The sequence below is a fragment of the Gymnogyps californianus genome, chromosome 1 (assembly GCF_018139145.2).
Source record: "Gymnogyps californianus isolate 813 chromosome 1, ASM1813914v2, whole genome shotgun sequence".
NCBI lineage: Eukaryota > Metazoa > Chordata > Aves > Accipitriformes > Cathartidae > Gymnogyps > Gymnogyps californianus.
This window is the reverse complement of record NC_059471.1, coordinates 191,563,087-191,584,350: the sequence shown is the minus strand read 5'-3', so window position 1 is coordinate 191,584,350 and position 21,264 is coordinate 191,563,087. Positions and strand designations below refer to the sequence as shown.

Here is a 21,264-nt window from a genome sequence, read left to right as displayed (position 1 = left end):
TCTGGATTTAAGGATGGAGGCTCTGGTGGTGTTTTTTTATTATTTACAGCCGAGCTGCTACATCAGTGTTTTTTCCTTTGCTTTGATGGGTCACTTTCTTTATATAAACTAAGTGGCTTTACACTGCTGATAATTTATGTATGGATTGTGGCTCCATCTCCATTTAAATTCTTAACCTGCTTGTGTTTGTCATCTTGTTTGGCTGCTTAGCACTTTAATCCATTTAGAGTCAGGCTTTTGGTTTTGATTGTTTCCTTAACATGAAGGTTGAATTCCTAAGCTGCATACTGCCCTGTAACTTCAGTATATAGAACCAGGAGCTACAAATATAGCCCCTCCCCACCTGGCTTTGTAATATTACCTTTGGAACTAGCTATTTTATTTTATTTTATTTTAAAATCTAAGTTAAAAATGAAGGGATTAAGATATTAAACTAATTAGAGGTTATTTGCAAGGCAATTTATAGAAAATAACTAGGTTCTATCATCTTATTTTTGTCTCTTCAACCAATCACTACCTGACTTTGTAAGCCTAGCTAGACTTTAGGTCTGAATGAACTCTGTAAGCTTTTTCTGAAGTTATGCCCCAAAGGCCTCGGTTTTTTATAAATATTTTCAAGGTCTATTTATACTATCAAACTGAAAAATAGACTAAAAGTATTTCAAGCATCAGAATATGTAGGCACACTTATTTCTGTGGCAGTCAAATTCTCTTTTACCTTTTAATTTCCCGTAACATTTCAATTTTGTAGACAATATATAGGAAAAAGTTGGGCATTCACTAAGGTATGTCATTTGTAGTTAGTCTCTGGAGAGTCTTTCTAACATAGTTCTTATGCTCTTCTTTGGTTTCTCATGCCCTGAAATGTGTGTTACCTTTTATGACCTTTTCATATGTTACAATTTTAGCTTCAAGCTTTCCAAATGATCTGCTAACCCATTTGGTAACCATTAGGCCTGTTCCTCCTCTTTTGTATTTCCGAATTGGCTTATTCTTCCTCTTTTTTGCTTATTCTTCAAAACTGAATTTGAACAAAATCAGAGATAAAAGTTTTATGCATTTTTGGAGGGATTCCTCTTTCTGTTGGTGTTTCTTTGCACTGTGGGGTTTTTTCTGATTTTCTGAGACATACTTCTTTTAAGAGCTGCTCTGGTGACTGTTTTAATTTTTAAGGTAACAAGCCTTTATTTTCTTCCAAAATTTGTGCTATAATGGTTTGGCTTTCTTCCTTCTGCTTTCTGTTATATGTGCAAGCACAAAAACACCACAACAAAATTTTAGAAATCATTGGATCTTTCTGGTGGGTTTTTTTGGTGGGTTTTGGTGGATTGGTTTGTTTGTATGGTTTTCTTTTCCCCCACAAATTAGATGGGTCTGAAGCCTGAGATTTTGGAACAACATTTTCTATGAAGACTGTTAGAAGTCAGTACTTATCCATGGCCTTCCTGTGTACTGTGTATTAAATATATAAAAATACCTTCTCTGAAACTGACCTTGTTTTCCTGTTGGGCTGAAGAACCAAAAATTTGTCAAGCAAAACTACCTCTGATCTTTATTGTGTAATATTTTTTGTTATGACAATACAGTGTTTTACTGTAGTTTGGAAATATAATTATGTTTTAAAATAATGGTATGGAGAAACATATGATCATGAAGTTCTTCCTGAACAGAGATAGGAGAAGTGTCTTAATTTCAGAAAAGCCTTGGTGGTATTTTTGCTCTCTGCTTGTCTGCTATTACTTATGAAAATCTCTGTATGTGTAAACATACAGTCAATTTTTTTTATTTGAAAAATACTTATTTTGGTACTGCAGTAAAAACACAAAGCATGTTTTCATATCTTTTACTAGCATCATTTTAATATGCAGAAATAGAAAACTTTATTTTAGAATGTTTTTCTTCCCTTTCCTCTCTATGTATCAGCCAATTTACAAGATGTTATTTTTGTGATGCTTCTGAAACTGCTCCAAATTGATATTTCTGTATTGAATGGAGAAGGGGAAGGGGTTTTTTTTTATGTAGTGAATTGTATTGACTATAATGAAATCTGTGTGCAACATATCTGACTATTTCTTTTAGAGATTATAAACAAATACCTAAAGAAAATATTTTAAAAACATAAATAAGTAACTTAACTTTCCCTGTGGTTTAGGTCTCTTCTATGTGTGGATGTACTCCTAAGAATGCATTTAGTTTTATTTCTTTGTCTCTTTGGTTTTTTTGTTAGGCCCGGCGCAAGGAGGTTTTTATCCAGGAGCGATATGGAAGATTTAATCTGAGTGACCCATTTCTGGCTCTTCAGAGAGACTTTGAGGCAGGTGCTGGTGATAAAGAAAAGAAGCCAATATGCATGAACCCTCTGTCCATTTTAGAAGCTGTTATGGCTCACTGCAGGAAAATGCAAGAAAGAATGTCAGCTCAGTTGGCTGCTGCTGAAAACAGACAAAAGAAGGTATCTTGCCACCAACTTTTTTCCCTTTTCCCTCTCCTGATTTGTTCTTTCATGCTACTTTTTTAATTTGCATCTTTGTCTGACTTGGTTATCATTACGAGTGTTTATATGACAATTAAGTGATAATATTTTCAGTGAGGTGCTGATTTTCTGGTGATATTTTTTTGTGCACACCTCATTCGTTCCATGAATTTAGCTCTACTTATGGAATAAATGAAATATAACTGGTACAAGTCAATGCCATATATAAGTGAATAGCTCAGCGTGAGCTGAGAAAGCATCATCACAATATATTTTTAAACCAACACCATTGAAGCCTAGAGGTGCTACTGTTATTTTCATTCTAACCTAAATAGCATAAAATAAATAATTTATTTGCATTTTATATTAGGTGGCTCTGTTTCATAAATCAGTAAAAATAAATTATAACTCTAAAAAATACTTTTTTGCATATTTAGAACATTTGCTGTAAAGGGAAAATTATTTTGGACAAGTGTGTTGCAAAAAAAGTCATATTGAAGATAAAACAATGTCATTTTGAAAGGTTATGGTTGGTTGGTTGCACATATTCCACTAATATGTAAGCCATACATTTCTAAAGCATAGCTAAATATGAATATGTTGGGGTGGAGTTTCTGAGAGGAAAGAGGGGAACAGTAATATAATAGACTAATCTAGACCTGGTATTTTTGAATAATTAGAAAAGAAATGCTTGCTAGGCATTGAATCATCCTCACTGGGTATAAGATGGATAGAATGTCTTCAACAGCTGTGAAATAGCTTTTTGGTGACAGTTTTATATTGATGTTTAAAAAAAAAATCCAGACAATGTTAAGACAATTGACATAAAATTGATTTTGGTAGTAATTGCTCTTTAGGAAATAATATGCACACAGAAGTACTGGAAGTATGCTGGAAATACATGCTTAAATTAAATCAGCAAACCTTTTCTTGTTGTCTTAGCTCTGTTGTTTAGTTTAGTTTAAGTATCCCTGCTCTGTTAAGACTTCAGAAAAACAGGTACCGCATTCAAAAAAAAAGAATAATACTAGACTGTATGTATGATATGTAAGTCTTAAAATAGTGTAATGGCCTTGGCCTATGTAGTGAACTGTTACTTGTACTTACCTAGCACTTCTTTTTGAGGACTCTTAAATGTTAATTTTCTTTTTCATATGCTTTGTAAGTAAGTTGAGATTTTGGGGAAGGGATTGTCTCAGCATAGAAAAGAGCAAGTAAGCTTGCTTATTCTGACTCAAGAATGATATTGGGAGAGACCCTGACACATCTGCCTGGACAACTGGATTAGTTTCTTGTTTCAGTGCATGGCCACAAGTCTCTTCTTGTACCTAAATTCTTCATCTGCCTCTGGCTTTTAGTGTATGGACAGATACATGCATGTAAGATGGGCTTACATATTGAAAATATGTCTCAAAGTCAGGGTATTGACAGGTAATTTCCATTTTTGTCCTTTTTTTTGGCCCAGGTTTATTACCAAAGTCTATATCTATAAGTCTGCATATACAGGAAAGGATGCTCTTGTCTTTTGTTTCCTAGAAGAATACATGAGGTTTTTTCTTTAAATCTTAATTTTAAGGAGCTTGATCTTAATTTATTTTGCAGTTTGATTCTTACCTTGAGAAGTATCTAAACCTCTAGTACACTCAATTCTGAAGTCTGTAACTTTCAAGCTAAACTTTAAAGCACTACACTTGAAAAAACATGTGTTGCTTTGAGAGTGTGTCATTATGATTCTACCATTTTTACTCCTTGTAACAAATAGGAAATTTAAATAACACAGAATTTGAAAACAAACTGCATAGCATTGAGCAGCTGTGTGCATGACTCTCCACAGAACTTACATCTTCCTCTTTTAAAGCCAATTAGAAATGCTATTTGCACAGGGCACCCTCTTAAACTTCTTGGGTTTGTGGCAACAGATGATATATCTCTCAACCATCTCCACTCATTCACAAACCATTCATTCAGTGTTTTACTTTCCCTTAGTTCCACATTTTTCCTGTCTGTTCTCCATCTCTCAAATCCCTCCGTGGAAGAGGGTAATGAAGGTATTTTGAGGGCTTTCTAGAAATGAACGACAAAGTAGGGTGACCCAATGTAAGGGAAAAAAAAAAGCCTAGACAAATGTGACCTAAATACAGAGCCAGCTGCACCTCCTCCCTCCAAGAGTGGTCCCTCCTTCTCTAAATGTGTGATGCCTCTATCTTCATCTTTGGAATTGTCTCACTCTTACACTAAGTAATGAAGTCTGCGTACAGCTGTGTTTATTTTCTCTGGATATTACTGGACTTTAAACAGGCTCAAACTGAACTCTTATTCCTGGGCACTAATTATCTGTGAATATAATGACCTTAAAAGTATTCTTTGAATAAAATTTTTATTTGGTCATAAAAAGCAAGTCATAACAATGTGCCAGAATGTAGAAAAATGAGAGAGGTGCACAAATGATTGTCAGTCATAGGCTTACCATATACCAAACACCTAATCCCCAGATGTCATCTGCTTTGTGTTAAGTCTCCATCCTCTTCCATCTCTTTGAATTCTTTTCCTGGAGCTGCTATCAAAATTAATTTTGAGGTTTCCTGGGAACTCAAAACCAGATAATCAAAATGACAGTTCTTGATTTGTCAAGTGTTTGCAGAGGAGTTAGTATTAGGATGCATGCTCAAAGACAGACAGACACGTTGGTTGGAAGAGGCCCGCTGATGTTATTTAGTCTAATCTTGTGCTTAAAGCAGATTATCACCAGCAGTACATCTGGTCATCTGTGAATTTGTCTATTTGAGTCCTGAAAACCCCCAGGAATGGCAATACTGCAGTCTTTCTGCACTACTACCCTTGTGAAGAACTTTTTTCCAAGACTGAGCCTCTTAAAGGGCGATTTTTCATGTTAACCTTCTATTATGGGGCCCCAGCTGCCACTACCAAGAAGAATCTGACTCTGTCATCATTGTAAGGGCCCTTCAAAAGGAGCGGTATGTTGCTATTAGATAGTCCCTCAGTCTTTTTTTCACTAGACTAAGCAAGCCAAGCTCCTTTTCTCACAAGGCGTGCACTCTGTCTCTCACCTGTGAAGGGCCTTTGCTGGTTAGTTCTTTGTGGGACACTATCATTTTCTCAGTATCCTTTTTTACCCCTTTTCAAATTCTTCTTGGACACATTTCCAGATGTTTACAGTACCGATATGATTTAGTGTATGCGTATGCTACACTTTGCAAAAATCAGGTTGTAGTTAGTTCGTAGACTCATAAATAATTACAGCTAGTTACAAATCTGTCATCTAAAGGAAAAAATGCAGTGTAAATATTCAGAGGTTTTTCCTATTCAAGATGATGCAGCCAAAACAAGGGCAGGGTGGAGAGATAGACATAGGAGACAATGTAAAATGAGAAACTAATGCTGCTCTTGTCAATTTGAAATCAAATAGAGGACTTATATATATATTAGGGATTCTTTATTTATAAACAATACTTACAAATAAGATACTATAATAGTATGGTAAGCTGATTTCATCCCAGTTATATGTTAAAATCTGCTTGTAATTATTTGAAGCTAATATAATTTCACAACAGTTAATTTATAGAACCAGTCCCTTGTCTGAAAGCAAAATGGAGGAATAATAAAGTATAGAAAATCTTGATAAAACCATTTTCACTATAATCTTATTGCATTTCCAAGCTTTAAAAATTGTATATGTTTCTTATGATTTTTGTATCTGTTTTAACAAAAAAGAGACTGTTGAGTGCTCCACTGTGACTGTTGGATGCTCCACTTGCTTTGAAATGCTTGTGAAGCATCCAAATGCTGTTGGATTCTTTGAAAAAAACAACGAAATGCTTGAGAAAAATAGTTCCTCACATGCAGAAAAATAATTGTGAATGGGACCATTCCTAAATACAGCGTCGTCATAATAGCTTGTTAATTTAATTTGCAGCTGTACTGTCATTAACATAACTGAAAAGGTGTTGTTGCTGATATTGTTTGTTTAGCAATGACTGATAATGTCAGTCATTATTTTTTATATATTTAACACTGTTTTTAAGAAAGGGTGGACTTGGTTTTGTGAAATACATTGTACAGAGTGTATTGGTTAACCTGGGATGAAGCTCTAAAACCTCACTGGAGCCCCTCCACTGCTAAACAGGTTTTGAGGTATTTGAAGGCACAATGATGTAGGTATATTTTATATATATGTTTATAATGTAGGTATAATTTCCCATAGCAATTTCTTCCTCTTTGTTCACTGTTTCTTATGATAATGGTATGATTTCAGGAAGAAATTTTACTATTACTATAATATACATCACATCAATATTGCCATCATCTCTTTATGCTTTTTCCCATTCTTCTGAAGAAAACAGAAGAGAAATGTACAGTCAGTGATTAGAAATGTTGGGAGACTGGGACACATGTTCATCTATAAGTGTAAATTCATGCAGGATTTATTGTTTTTTCTCCCTATGTCATTTCACTTCCCTTCCTTTTTAAGCGTTTTCTTGTGTTTGAATTCTGCTTACCATGTGGGAAAAAATTATCCTGGGGACAATGAGCTATAGCAGGTGGGATTTATTTCCATTACAACTGCAGACTCTCTCCCTCTTGTACTCATCTCTTGATGGTGTGAGTTTCAACAATATGGTATAACTGGAGAGTAACAAAACTGTTATTTAAAAATGGTATTTATATTAGCTTTTGTTTAAATGCAGTTTATTTAAAAATGAATTGTAGACACATCTACAGCGATGTGGAAAAAGCTTCCACAGCTAAGAAATTTCATCTCCTATTGGAGAGGACAGGGAATACTGTGCTGTAGCAACAGGCTTCTGAAAAGCTATTATATTGTAATGCCTGGGGTTTTTTTTGCGTCTGTGTGTGTTTGTTTGTTTTCATTTAGCAACCAAGACAATATTTTAAGCATTGACTGAGAGAGGAGATAGCTATTACCAATCCCCTAGGCCATCTTGTTTCCCACATTACAGTTTACAGTAAATACATTCATGACACTGTATTGTCTTAAACTCTGAAATTAGTATCATTTTATCATGACACTATAATCTGAATCTATAATCTAGGATTCTTCCTTCATCTATTGAAGTGAAACGTTTATTCCAAGTCAGATCTTAAATATACTGCTATTTGCCACAGCTTTTCTTAGATTAGTTTTTGGAGCATTGTGAAATGTTCTCATATTGTAGAGGCATGAAACAGTTTCCTGTTGCAGTCAAAATTAACCATTCATGTTTGTGAGCACTTGATTATTTTTTTTCATGGGTACCTGAAAGTATTTTTCCAGAAAAAATGCCCACTTAGAAAATGCACTTTAGTGGTACAGTTCTGAACTGTTATTTCTGTATCAATCTGTACATAAATATGAAGCAGAACTGACAAGTCTAAACCAATAAAAAGAGTACAGCAGAAGGAATGCTCAGCAGTTTCTTGGGGTTTTGTTTGGTTTTTTATCAGTCATTCAGATAACCCATGTAGGAAGCTACTGCATCAGTATGTGAAGGGAGGAGCAGGAAGAAAGAAATCAGTTTTTCTTTTGTTGTTGTTTGACTTGTGTAAAAGTTTGCTTGGGAAAATATGAAGCAATTTGGTTTGCATTATTACTAGTAGGTATTTTATAAAATAGTGCATTAACTTATTTTTCTAGTGCTTTTCTAGAACAGGGTCTTTGAATAAAAGCATAATCATCAGGAAAGATGAATTAGAGGCGATGACTGTATGAATGAGGGGAAAAATTATTCTTATCCATTATCTGCATGTAGTAGGCAGGTTTTTGATTCTAGGTTATAACATAGTTTATACATCACTGATGTTAGTGAGACTGTCCGCTGTTAGTAAGTACAGGAAGATATTTGTGCCTGTGTCAAAAAGTAGGTCTCAGAAATTAGTGTCTTATTTATAAATGTTAAAACAAGATATAAGACACCTATTATGGGCATGATGGACTGTGTATTTCAACCCTAAACTCCTTCAGTCTGAGGAAGACCTAAAACCTAAACCTTTCATTTCTGGACTCAAAGTTTTTTTGCAAAGCTCATCTTTTTTTTTGTCTGGTTCCTTTACTGAGAAGAGGACTTTCTGTGATGTTTTACGCCTAATTTCTGGAGAACAGGTAGCTCCTCACTCAGGAATCACAAGCATTTAATCACTTTGGGGAGTCTCTGTGTTGTCAACGGAGGAAAGTAGATGGGCTTACTTAGTTTCTGAATTGCTCTTCAGAGATGCCTGTCTCTTTCTTTTGCTTGTATAAGATTATAGGCACTTGTGTTAGATATCACAAATCACTTTCCTGGGACGGACAGGTTCATTTTAGGCATACTGTCAAAGGTTAAAATATCAATGTCAGGTTAATACTAGGTTATGTTGAAAGTCTCCATCTTGTTAATGAGAATTTTTCTCTATGCTTTCTTACAGTTGGAAATGGAAAAATCTCAGTTACAGAATCTTGAGCTGGAGCACAAAAAGCTATCTGCTCGTCTTGAAGAAGAACGTGGAAAAAATAAGCATGTAGTATTGATGCTAGTGAAAGAGTGTAAGCAGTTGTCTGGCCGAATTGTAGAGGAAGCCCAGAAACTGGAAGAAGTGATGTCAAAATTTGAAGAGGAAAAGAAAAAGGCTACTGAATTGGAGGAGTCTCTTGCAGCTGAGAAACAAAGGAGTACACAAATGGAAGCTCAAATGGAAAAGCAGCTGTCTGAGTTTGACACAGAGAGAGAGCAGTTGCGTGCCAAACTTCATAGAGAGGAAGCGCACACCAGTGACCTCAGAGAAGAGAGAGATAAAATGATCAAAATGATTGAGCAATTAAAAAAGGAGAATGAAAGTAAAGCTAATCTTTCTCTTAAAAATAAAGATAAAAATAAAGATAGGAGTCTTGTTTCTGTTTCTGTTGAAACAGAGGAGCCAAGTTCAAGAACTGTTGCCTGCCAAACAGATACTGTAGTGATGGACAGTAGCACAGAAAATGTTAAGAAGTTGCCTTTGACTGTATCTGTAAAGCCTTCTACAGTGAACGCACTAGTGTCTGGCAATACAAAAATGAATGTGTGCGCCAATGCAGCATTTGTGAAGCCTGTCATTGATAGGCAATCTTCATCTAGTGAACCTGTCCCTCCCGCAACTCCTGTTCTTACACAGAATCAAAACAGAATTGAGGAAAATGGACCAAGTACAGGCTCATCACCTGATTTACCAAGTAGCACTTCCCCTTTTTCAAATAGTACTTCCCTTTGCACCTCTGCAGCACCGGCTGCTGCAGCTCAGAATTCCTCACTCACTTCGTCTATGCACAGTTTACATTCACCATCTGCCAACACTACTGGGCATCCAGGCCTAAATCCACGCATCCAAGCAGCTAGATTTAGATTTCAAGCAAATGCAAATGATCAAGACCAAAATGGAAACACAACCCAAAGCCCTCCCTCAAGGGACGTATCCCCTACTAGTCGTGACAACCTAGTTGCCAAACAGGTAGCTCGGAATACCGTTACCCAAGTCCTTTCGAGATTTACAAGCCCTCAGAGCGGCGCTCCGTCGCGGCCGGGGACATCACATTCTATGGAAGTTGGCACTTACCCCCCAGTCGGTAGAATGAGTTTAAAGACTCCCAGTGTATCAAGAATTGACAGAGGAAATCCTCCACCTATTCCTCCTAAAAAACCAGGGCTTTCACAAACTCCTTCTCCACCACACCCACAGCTTAAAGTTTTAATGGATAGTAGTCGATCCCCAAATACAAGTGCAAAAACTGACAGCAAAACCGTGACCTCACCTCTTTCAAGTTCACCACAAGGAATCAGGGTAATAAATGAGGAAATTATTTCTAAGTCCTCACCTCAGCTGCCACCAAAACCTGCTATAGATTTATCTGTGGCACCTGCAGGCTGTGCCATACCAGCCATAGCCTCATCTCAGGTGGGTGCCTGGCCTTCCCACTTCTCTGGACTGAACCAACCTGCATGTTCAGAAAATTCCTTTGTCATTCCCACCACCATTGCCTGTAGCTCCTCCATAAACCCTGTTAGTGCTTCATCCTGTAGACCATGTGATTCAGACAGCCTCCTGGTAACAGCATCAGGTAAAGGGATTGATATGCTACAAACTGTCTCCCTCTAAAATAATGTTTTGGTTTTCCTGTACATCTTTCGTTTGCTTTATTTGTCTTTTTATACCTTTCTCTTTTTTACTTTCTAAAAGCTGAAATTCAGTTATATTTTTTCCACATTCCAGGGGTATGGGAATTCTTTTGCTGATTTAGTAATGTTATAAATTAGTTTGCTTCCTCAAGGAGGTCTCCAAATTGAAGGCTTTTTTTAAAGGTAAAGAGGACTGATGTTTAAAGTAAATGGGCTGCAGATTATGGTATATTAAAGAAACTCCTTTTTTTTGTTTTTTGTTTGCTTGTTTATTTTGGGGGTAGGGTGGGGGTTTTTTCGGTGCATGCTATTATTTTGGACTTCAGAATGCTTTCTCAGTCTGAAATAATGTTTTGAAAATTACCTCTGCTGGTGATCTTCCATGGAATATGTACTTCAATGCTTTGTGAATCTTTTAGAAAATAGGGCATAGCTGGGGCTACTGTCATTCTCCTACGGCATTAGATGGTTGCACATTAAGGTATATAATTGCCTGGATAACAGTGCAGTTTCAAATATATCACTTCATACTTATAGAATATGTTTCATTTTTATTTCCATTTTTCTATAGTTCTTCTGGTTTTAGTTGTAGGCTTTGTTAATACTTGTGTGTGGCATCTCACAGGTTTACTTCAACAGATATCAGCAAAGGTTTGCTGTTGGAGAGTTGAAATCTAAATGTTATGTTGATAGTCTAAGTCTGGAGTCAGTGCGTGTATCTGCTATTCATTTTGCATTGTGGTGGGGACTTATTTGTGTGCCTAATGTGCTGCCAACTTCAGAGTATCTTCTTGATGCCAGTTAAATGAACAAAGGCAGCCCTGATCTACCTTTCAGTTAATTGTAGATCTCCTATAAATCTTTTTGTCAACATATTTCCCTGCTGGGATCAATAGCACTGGAACATTAGGTAGAAGCCTCTCTTTAGCCTGACTTGCACTGCAGTGAGGAAGACAGACACACAGTTATGGAACACTTTAGACCTTCATCAGCACTGAAGAATGTTTGAATGGTCTCAAACTTTCAACAGTTATTCTCAGTTCAGTTATGGTACTTCAGTCCCTCATAACTTTAGTCCCTGTATCATCATCTATAGGATATAAAACACCTGCACAGCTGGTCTGCTTCCATCGCACAACCAACCACTTTCTGTTGGTAGCTGCACCACTGTGTGATAAGGCAGTTGAACTCACTCACCGGTCTTGGGGAAGCTGTTCCAAAAGCAGCGTGTGGCAAACTTGTATCTGTATGTGTAGGAGATTTCAGGGTTCACATTATTAAGGAATTTTATTCCCATTCCACTTCATTGAAGACTTTCTGCATGTTTCTGGAGTAACTTAGTCATGTTTTTAACATTTGGCTGTGGCACCATACTGTCAGAATCGTCTCTCCTTTCTGAACTGTACCATAAAAATATCAGCTCAGAAATCTTATCTTCCGTTTGTCTACTACTTCTCAGAGTTAACAACTGTGGGATTTGATGGCTGCCTCTTAGTTTGCTGTTTTTCATATGGATGTCCTCAATTTTCATCTTAAATTCTTATTCCTAGCTGAGTCTGATTGCAATGTCAGATAGATCATTAGTCTCCCAGTATGCCAGATATTCTCCAAACCTCGTTTGCCTTGAGATGCTATTAGGCTCCATAATGGAATTAAAATTTCATTAAAAAAAAAAAATCTAAGATTTTATTAACATACAACAAATTATTGGCAAAATCAGCTTCAAAGTGAATAGTTTTTGTAGGCAAGAGGCTGTCTTCCACAAATCCTATCAGCATGAATTAGGCTGTATGTTTCGGTTAGTCTTACATTAACTGGATGATATTTGGTAATCATTTAAGACAGTTTTTTATTATTCTTTTAAAAAAAAAATCTTTTATCTTAAAAATGAAATTACCACCACTTGACTTCATAACTCCATGTATTCTTATTGCTTTAATTTCTGCTTTGAAGTATGAACTTTTTTCTTAGGAGAACAATCAGCCTTTTAAATAGGACTCCTCCACCAAATAGTCACTTTGTGTTTCTTATGAAATATGTGACAGTTCTCAGAGGCAATTCTCAAAGATAGCATTTTTGTCAAAAACTGGTAGTTTTTTTTAAATTGTGCTGGTTTATGTGTTCAGATTGCCTGTCTTCATTTACACTCCATTCACTTGTTTGTGGAAGGGATGGAAACATTTGGGTTCATTTAATCCCCTTACAATCCTTGCTCTGAACATTTGACGCTGTTAGTATTTTGTAAGTGGCACTGCTTTTTGTGAATTTTTGGAATTGCAAATGGGAAACGTATTCCGTAATCTGAAGTCTGCAAAGAAAGATTGCTTAAATTCTAGTTAGTGGTCTGCTGGTTTATTTTATTAATATAGAGATGTTATTTTAATATCCCTCCTTCACTGACTACAAACAGGCTCAAAGAACTTTAATAACTTTATCTGCAATATTCAGGCAAATATTCAGGAGCTCCTTTGTCTTTTACCCAAACTGATGCTTATATTTTATTGCACTTATGCTCCAATCCCATTTTATTTATGTTTTTTAAGGGAACTTAATCTATTTTGGCCAAGTGTTCTGGCAAACTGCAGAACTAAATAAACTTTGAGCAACAGATGTTATGCAAGTATGGAAAGACATTTCCTTCAAAATTTTATGCTGAGAGAAGAAAAAAAAATAGATTTTATAAGTATATATGGAAATAGACTTTGTCTTAGAAAAGAAAAGATAAACCAAATTTAATAGCACTGTTTTCATTACGATAATGTGGTCGGTAATGCCTGAATTCATGTCACTTATTCACTTTTGGTTTTCAGGGTTTTTTTAAGTATGACTTTTCTTGAGGTGAACAACATCTAACAAACCACAACTCCTACTGAAATCTCCTTCCCATATCTGCATTTTCATGCCCTCTAGGCACAGATTCAGTTAGTTTTATTAATGTTCTGGTTGATTTTAATCTGTTTTATTTACTTTTTTCAGAAAATGTTTAGAATTTCAATTTTACTTTCAGTTAAAGCAGAGCATGGTGAAATCTTATTCATATTTTATTGTATAGTAAGTAGTGAGCTTCAATCAGAATTTGTTAATATTTTTAAACAACAGTGCAAAACAAATTTAACATTAAAAAAGACATTGAAAGAATCCTCCATTTTTATATTTTTTTGTTTGTCAATAAATTCATGTTTCTTTCTTCTTACTGTGGAGTCAGAAGTATTGATAATAGCCTAATCACTAAAGTATTCTATTTATTAATTTTAAAACAGTTTCCTAGTTAGCTCAGATTGCTTTAAGAACATATCAACAGCCTGATTTTCAGTAAGGGAGTGTCTTGGTTCTAGAAAGAGCAACTATTAAGAGCAAACTTAAAATCAGAGCACCGATTGTTTCAGTTACGTGTTCTGCTAAATTAATGTGACGATACCTTCTTTTAGAGACAGGGCATTGTACTGCATGTTGCTCTTTTCATCCCTGGTAGGAAAAGACACCAGCTTTTGTCATTAATGTTGAACAGACTGCACATAGAGAAATTAAAATGAACGTTTATGGCCTGATTCAAAATCTGTGACAATGTTTTCATTAACTTTAGCAGCCCTTGAACTGGTGCCAAAATGCTTCTGCTCTGTTTGGATTTCTACATTTCAAAGGCTGTAAAACTTCAAAATGGAAAAGAATATAGGCAGTTGGATTTTCATACCCCTGGGATTTCTGCTTTCACTTTCTTCTTGGTTTTGCGCTTTCCATGTCACTCTTCAATGAAGTATGTTTTTTATTTTGCTCATTTCTATAATGATTGATTTATTCTCTATACAATTGGCTTCGAAGATAAAAGTCGGGGGGTGAGGGACTGATCTGGGCTCTGAAATTAACCATCTCACATTCTGAAGCTGATGCCAGAAGCTGTTTTTGTCTATCCCTCTGCCCTTCATCACTGCATGCCCTACAAGCTTTCACAGATGCTTCACATTTCCTAACTTTTTGCATCTGTAATGGTGTACCTTATTTATTGGTATTTTCTAATGTTGATGTATTTTATTGGATGAATTCAGCTTTATTATATTGCTTTACATTGATAATAGAAGCTAAAGTTATGTTTATGTTATTACCTGGTTTTTGTATCTTTTTCAGTAGAAGGTTTTCATCTAATGATAACCTAGTATAATGAATTTCATCACTGAATTGCAACAACATATTTTTCATTTCAAGGAGTTGAAATGAAAGTTAAGATACCACATATGGCACAAAAAAAAATTCCTTTTATTTTGACATTTCTGTTAATGATGCAAAACTTGCACTATTTTCAATAATGAAGGGAACTCAGAAATACTATTCATATTACAAAACTGCTTGGCAAAGTGAACTTCATGCTTAAAGCTTAGTGTCAGGCTCCCCAAATTCCCCCAAATAATTCCAATATAACTTGGATAAAGAATATTAGTGTCTGGAGTGCCACCCAAGCAATGTCCAGTATCAGTTAACTACCATGGCAAGACCATAAAAACTACATCAGTACCATTTTAAAAACATTAATATATATATATCAACCGCTGCAGCACAGTTAGTTTCAAAGAATAACAAAAGGTTGGAAAAATAAAAACACTTTTGTAATGGAAAGGAAGAACAAAAGCTGTTCTTCAGACCTTTGGGGATTTTGTAAGAGTTAACTGTTCTCAAATACTGGAAGTGGAAATAAATACATTATTTTACCACTTAAAGGATGGAGTTTACTTTGTATATTGCTTTTTTTTTTTTTTTTTTACAAACTTCAGAAAACCCTCAAAATCCTCTGATTAAAAATATTGGAGAAACAAATATTAGTAAGAGTATTAATAGTCAGAAGGTAGCTTCAGAATTGAAGTTATATGAAGATGGATGGAGTTAACTTTACAGTTTATCGTCGGTTTAAAGTTGGATTTATAAGGTAACTTCATAGCTGTAGTGATGACTTGTTATAGTCAATATCAAATAAATAAGTTGAATAATAAGCTAACATTGTGAAAATACTGCAAATATGTTTCCTTTACATACTAAACTAGTAAACTTAATTTGAAATGACAAATTTAGCTTACTTTAGAAACAAATATGAAAATGCTCCAAGCATTAATTTTTTTGTTGTTTTTAACTGGGATCAAACTATGTGTTCTTCATTGGGGCTGCTCAGATGATGGATTCTTGTGTAAGTCTGAACCTTAATTAAAATTTGCCCAGATCTTGCAAGGTTCACAAATCTATTGCCTCTGTAGAATTCTGTTGGGAACTTCCATATTTAATTTTGTTTTTCCAAAATGCAGAGCAGATCATCCCAGCATGGTAGAGCTACTGCCACATGGTTTTTCTAGTTCTAGGTATTGGAGGTTGGATAGCACTTGATCAGCTTGATGGAACTGGAGGTAATGCCCTGTGGCTCCTCTTCAGTCTTGGGTGTTGCAGAACCACAGTAAAAGCTGCATAAACTTGCTTTCTATTGTCAGATTTCAGCCTCATATAATAGCTTGTGTAGCCACAGAACACAAAGTTATTTATTCAAGAGAGAAATAAAATGTGGATTTTCTAAAGGTAATAGTGAAAACAAGAAAAAAAAAATCTTTCTCCTATTTTCTCTTGCAGTCCTTGATCAAGGAAGAATGCACAAAATTTTCTATGCCTTATGCAGCAAACTTCATATTCTTAACAAACTCCCCACTAAAGCTGATAAGTAATGAACAGAACATTTAACCAAGATAACTCCTAAGATTTCAAAGCTTTGAATTGAATCTTATTTTTTAACAGGGTGACTTGAAAGCTTTCACTTGTAAATTTTATATAATCTGTTATTCATTCACACTGGAGCATTTTATAATATATTGTTCAAGTATTACTGAGTAAAAGGAACATTACCTTAAGGTACAGTTCAATAATAAATATATTTATTTCTGTATTATTTGTGTAAATGATTTCTACATTTTTTTGCAAACTTATTGAAAGACACTTAAAGTTATTAAGGGCGCTCTGTGTGATTTATCTGTATAAATGCAGGTGAGATATAAATACTAAAGTTTGCACTAAGACTGTAAAGGAGGATGAATTTTCATATGAAGATAAGTATTCTGTTTTGGGAACCTTTTTTTAGATACTTTAAAAGACCTTCCCAGCATATCAGCAATTAAATTAAAACTTGTATAAAACTTTCGGTAGTTTCTGAATTTTAATAGTATTAATTTTTTTGAGATATCCAGGTGCTACTACAGTTCATAACAAGTTTCACGTTAACCTTTTGTAATGAAATCTTCTTCATTTGCATTAACAACTGTCACCCCTGTACGCAGTTTTTATTCTTCAGAATACCTTCTGATGTATAGACAAAGCATCATCACAAAACTTGTGCTAAACTAACAAATCCTGTCATTTTGAAGATCCTTTTTAATTTTTAAAAGAACACAGAAAATGCAGAGCTTTATTTATGTGTCTTCCATCTAACTTCTGTTGCTTTAACTCACAGGCTGGTCTTCCTCCCTAACCCCTTTGTTAACAAGTGGTGGTCCTGTCCCCCTGGGTGGCAGGCCCACCCTTCTTCACCAAGCTGCTGCCCAGGGAAATGTCACTTTATTATCAATGCTGCTTAATGAAGAAGGACTGGACATTAATTACTCTTGTGAAGATGGCTATTCTGCCTTGTATTCTGCTGCTACGAATGGACATACAGGTAAGTGATACTAAGTTTTGTTACGGCATTCATGTGAAATAGCGAAAGCTTATTTCATAAGTTTTTAATATTAAAATAGGTCAAAGTCATGTTTTTTAAAAAATGTGAAATTGAAACTGAGATATATAGATTATATGACAGAAGTCATAGTATAGCATATATATGAGCAATGCTTCCGGAGGCAGAATTTTGGAACACAGAAAGCATTCTTGCTTGTGGTAATTCTGCAGGAACATCCATTCTAATTCTCCACTCCCTTCCTATAAAAAGCCACCAGATATCATCACCCCATGTTCTGTGACAAACTAAGGATCTTTTGTAGCAAAGGCAACTTGAAAGAAAGAACTTTCCTCTGCAGGGAGTAAGCAGGAAAGAATAGGTCATCACCAGTGTTTTGATCTACTGCAGCAGCAGTGAAAATGGTGGAAGATGGTTTCAGAGTAGTGTGTTACTTGGGAAGTAAAATGAACTGTCTTTATTTTTGAACTAGATGAGATGGCCTTAGTTTGTTCTCTAGGCTCTACTGAGAGAGTTAACATTTTTCTTTTTCCCCACTACCCCAACCTTCAGTCTCGAGGAGGTAGCATCTCTGAACCTTTCAACAGTCAGTCTTCATATTTTATGAATATATTTATGAAATGAGGCAAATATGTTAGTAACAGATACGAATTTCATGGATACAAACTCCAAGCGATAATTTTCAGACTGTTAACATAAGGCTCTTGAACAGCAGCTTTCTTTAAAATTCCCGTACACATTACTGTAGTTTTTTCTACTTATGTAAAAACCTCCTAGATTCTTACATTGCAAATAATACCATTATGCTGTTTTGGACACTAAAGATGAAATCCACCAATACCAATGACAAAAATTCCATTAATTTTTAGTAAAGTCAAGATTTTATTTCACAGTAGAAGGTGGAACATAGTGCCTTTAAAGCCACTGCTTTCAAGAGTACTTTGTGGTTTCATCTAACAATGTATTTGTTAGTGACACAATTAGAAGACCCCAGTCCAGTGTTCAAAATAGTATTTAGAGAGACTATTCCATTATTTTTCTCAAGAATTTTAAAAATCAAAGTAAAGTTAGGATCCAAAATCCATAGCTAGGCAGATAGTGTACATTTTTCTGACATGTTCAGGGTTAATTTTGCTACCAGGCATAGGGATAGGAGGAATTTTCCCTTTGTTCAGAATGGTATATTTCATCTTTGCTTGCTAGGTGCTATGGTTTACTTCGTAGGAACATCTGGGCTTTTTCATCTGACAGATTCTTTGCTGTTGCCAAGACTCTTAAAATATTGGAAAAGTCCTTTATTTTATTTTCTTCCTTTGGCACTTCTTTTTTTTGCAACTTTTTATCTTCAGTATTAAGAGTCCAAGTTTATTACATTGTGTGGATTTATTTTTCCCCCATCACTGAATGGATGTTCTGTGGATTATTGTAGGCTTACATCCATTTATCATTGCTGGTGTTTGTGGGAGACCGAAATTGACCCAATTCTTCTTTACTCATCTTGTATTCCTAAAATGTTTCGAAGCAAACACCCTGATTTTCAGTTACAATTACTGAGCAGCTCTTACTGACAGCAAAGGCAATTTGGTTTCTTGTTTTATTGTCAAAATTTCAAATAAGAGAGGCACTTAACAGAAGTATGAAAACACAACAATAAAAACAAACACATGCATATGCATCCTGTAATTGTTTAGTATATTTTACTTTTTAAGATAAAAAATATATTACAAGGGTTTTAGTGTTGCTCTTCTATTTATAGTTGACAGGATGTGAAAAACACTTCGTTATACAAATCATCGCATTTTAGCGACTAAATGGATGGTATGAATTCTGAATGAGAGAATCACACAGCAGCAGTATTGATGTCTCCTTAATACATTATATGAAAAATGAATGTAATAGATTTATAATATTTTTGGAGAAAGGTTTTTGTGCTTAACTTTAATATATAATCCTTTCTTTGTTACTTGCAGTTTGTTCCCAAGTGCATGGATAGATGCAGCTCTTCAAAGTGGAGACTTTTAAAAACAAATTTAAGTAAAAATATATAGGCTTAAGAAAGGAAGTATAGGAATAAATCTCTTATTTTAAAAAGTCCTTTTTAATAGCTTTTTTTAACTAACCAGGTGGAAAGAAATGACACTGATGTCATTTTAAGAAGGATAAAATACTTTATTGTGCAAATTTTTTCATTGCATTGAGTAGGATTGTCAATGGTAAGTTACTGTCTTTTGGCTGGTTTTTTTTCCTTAGAATCACAAAATCATTTAGGTTGGAAAAGACCCTTAAGATCATCGAGTCCAACTGTAAGACTTAACACTTAAGCTTATCCTGGTGGTTGATCGCACCATGATTTAATTTATTGAGAATACTTTCAACCTGGAGTTAGTGACTAAATAGATTCGGACATTTCCAGGACCCCTTGTCTCTTCTAAGTCAACTAACCAGATTTTCCGATTTCTCCTGGGAAATAGTTGGCCAGAAGAAAAGAGTAGCTCTAGACTTGTTAAGAGCCAGCATAGTGAGTACCTCCCTTCAGAAACAAACACTATGTTGCAGAGAATCTGGGAAGAGTGGAAAGTGAATGATCTCCACACATTTTTCAGTGAAGAAATACAGTATTTGAGATGTGTAGATAACTAGAGAATGGTAGAGCACATTGTAACCGGCATGGTGGCAGCAGCTGTTATGTGCTCTCAGCCCAGTCGGTAGAGAAAATTGAGTTACACAAGAAAAGAGAGCACTCAAATATTCTTTCCTAATCTGTCCTATTTGCAAAATGTGTAGCCTTCCTGTTCGTAAACAGTTGCCTTTTGAGAGCTGCAGCTGAGGGTTTTTCCAGCACATGAAACTCATAGCAGCTGCTTTGTTTCCTGCACACACTGTCCCCAGTTCTGTCGGTCTGAGAGGGAGAACTTCACCCTAAAAATATACATTAAATACTTTCTTTGTGTTTGAATGGACACGAGGAAACTGTTAATTTTATGATTTAACCACTAGATTGGGATAGCTGAACAGATTGTTTTGTCAGGCCATCTTGGTTTGATCCATTAACAAAGCAGGAACCCCTTCAGTTTATTGTGCACTTGATAACATGTACAGTAGTTCACTTAGCTAATATATCTGCATATCTGTATTGTGTTGCCAATCCTGACCGTTCTCTGCCACACACAAGGTGGCTGAGAAAGAGAGAATGAAATAATAAGAGTTCCTGAAACTGAGAGATGTGAGGAGAATAATATAGAAGATGTGAAGAGAATATCCTTTGGACTCAGCTATGTGCTAATCATATGCATTTATGGTATAATCGATTCTCTTCTATCCTGAGTATTTGGAGGCTGTGGCACCCTGATTGATAGGAAAAACTGGAATGATGTGGGAAGTAGAAAGGAGTGAGGTGCAGAGACATACAGCTACATGGAGTCAGCTCTGCCGAGCCACTGGATGTATCTGCATGGTGTTTGCCAGCACTCTGGAAGAACTAACTACCCAGCTGTGGTGGAGAGCAGTAAAGTCTCCAGGTGTTTGTGCTAATACGCTTCCATGTTTTGCTTTTGCTTTGACCAAAACCTTTAACTGAGTGACAACATCGATGTCTGTCTTGTGCCTGCCCTTCTGCCCAGTCCTCTCCACTGCTGATTACTTCTGTGGCAGACAGCAGTGCACTGGAGTTAATGAGCCTGGACTGACCCAAATTAACCTTTTCCAAATCCCAATCGAAAGTCCATCCAGAGGACCCAGGCTTCTTGGAGATTATTGCTCTTTTACTTGATATGCCACCAGAACAGGTCATATAGAGAGCTTACTAGCTCACATGGTATGCCTTATGAAAGTAGCTTTATTTCCTCATGCTTGCCCCTATCCCTGAGAATAAACAGCTCTTTTCAGTGATCTTCATCAGAAACAGTATTTTCACATAGATAAGATACCACCTGAATGATCTGCCAATCAATAATTGT

General features: G+C 35.6%; 1 protein-coding gene across 1 annotated transcript in view; it reads left to right on the top strand.

The window, feature by feature from the left end:
* The window catches only part of CTTNBP2 (cortactin binding protein 2), an 89,897-nt gene that overhangs the window by 32,339 nt on the left and 36,294 nt on the right, over positions 1-21,264 (top strand). Inside the window, exons 3-5 of the mRNA XM_050914589.1 lie at positions 2,228-2,452; positions 8,894-10,556; positions 17,087-17,290. Coding sequence (XP_050770546.1) covers positions 2,228-2,452; positions 8,894-10,556; positions 17,087-17,290 — 2,092 coding nt within the window. The remainder of the gene's footprint in view (positions 1-2,227; positions 2,453-8,893; positions 10,557-17,086; positions 17,291-21,264) is intronic.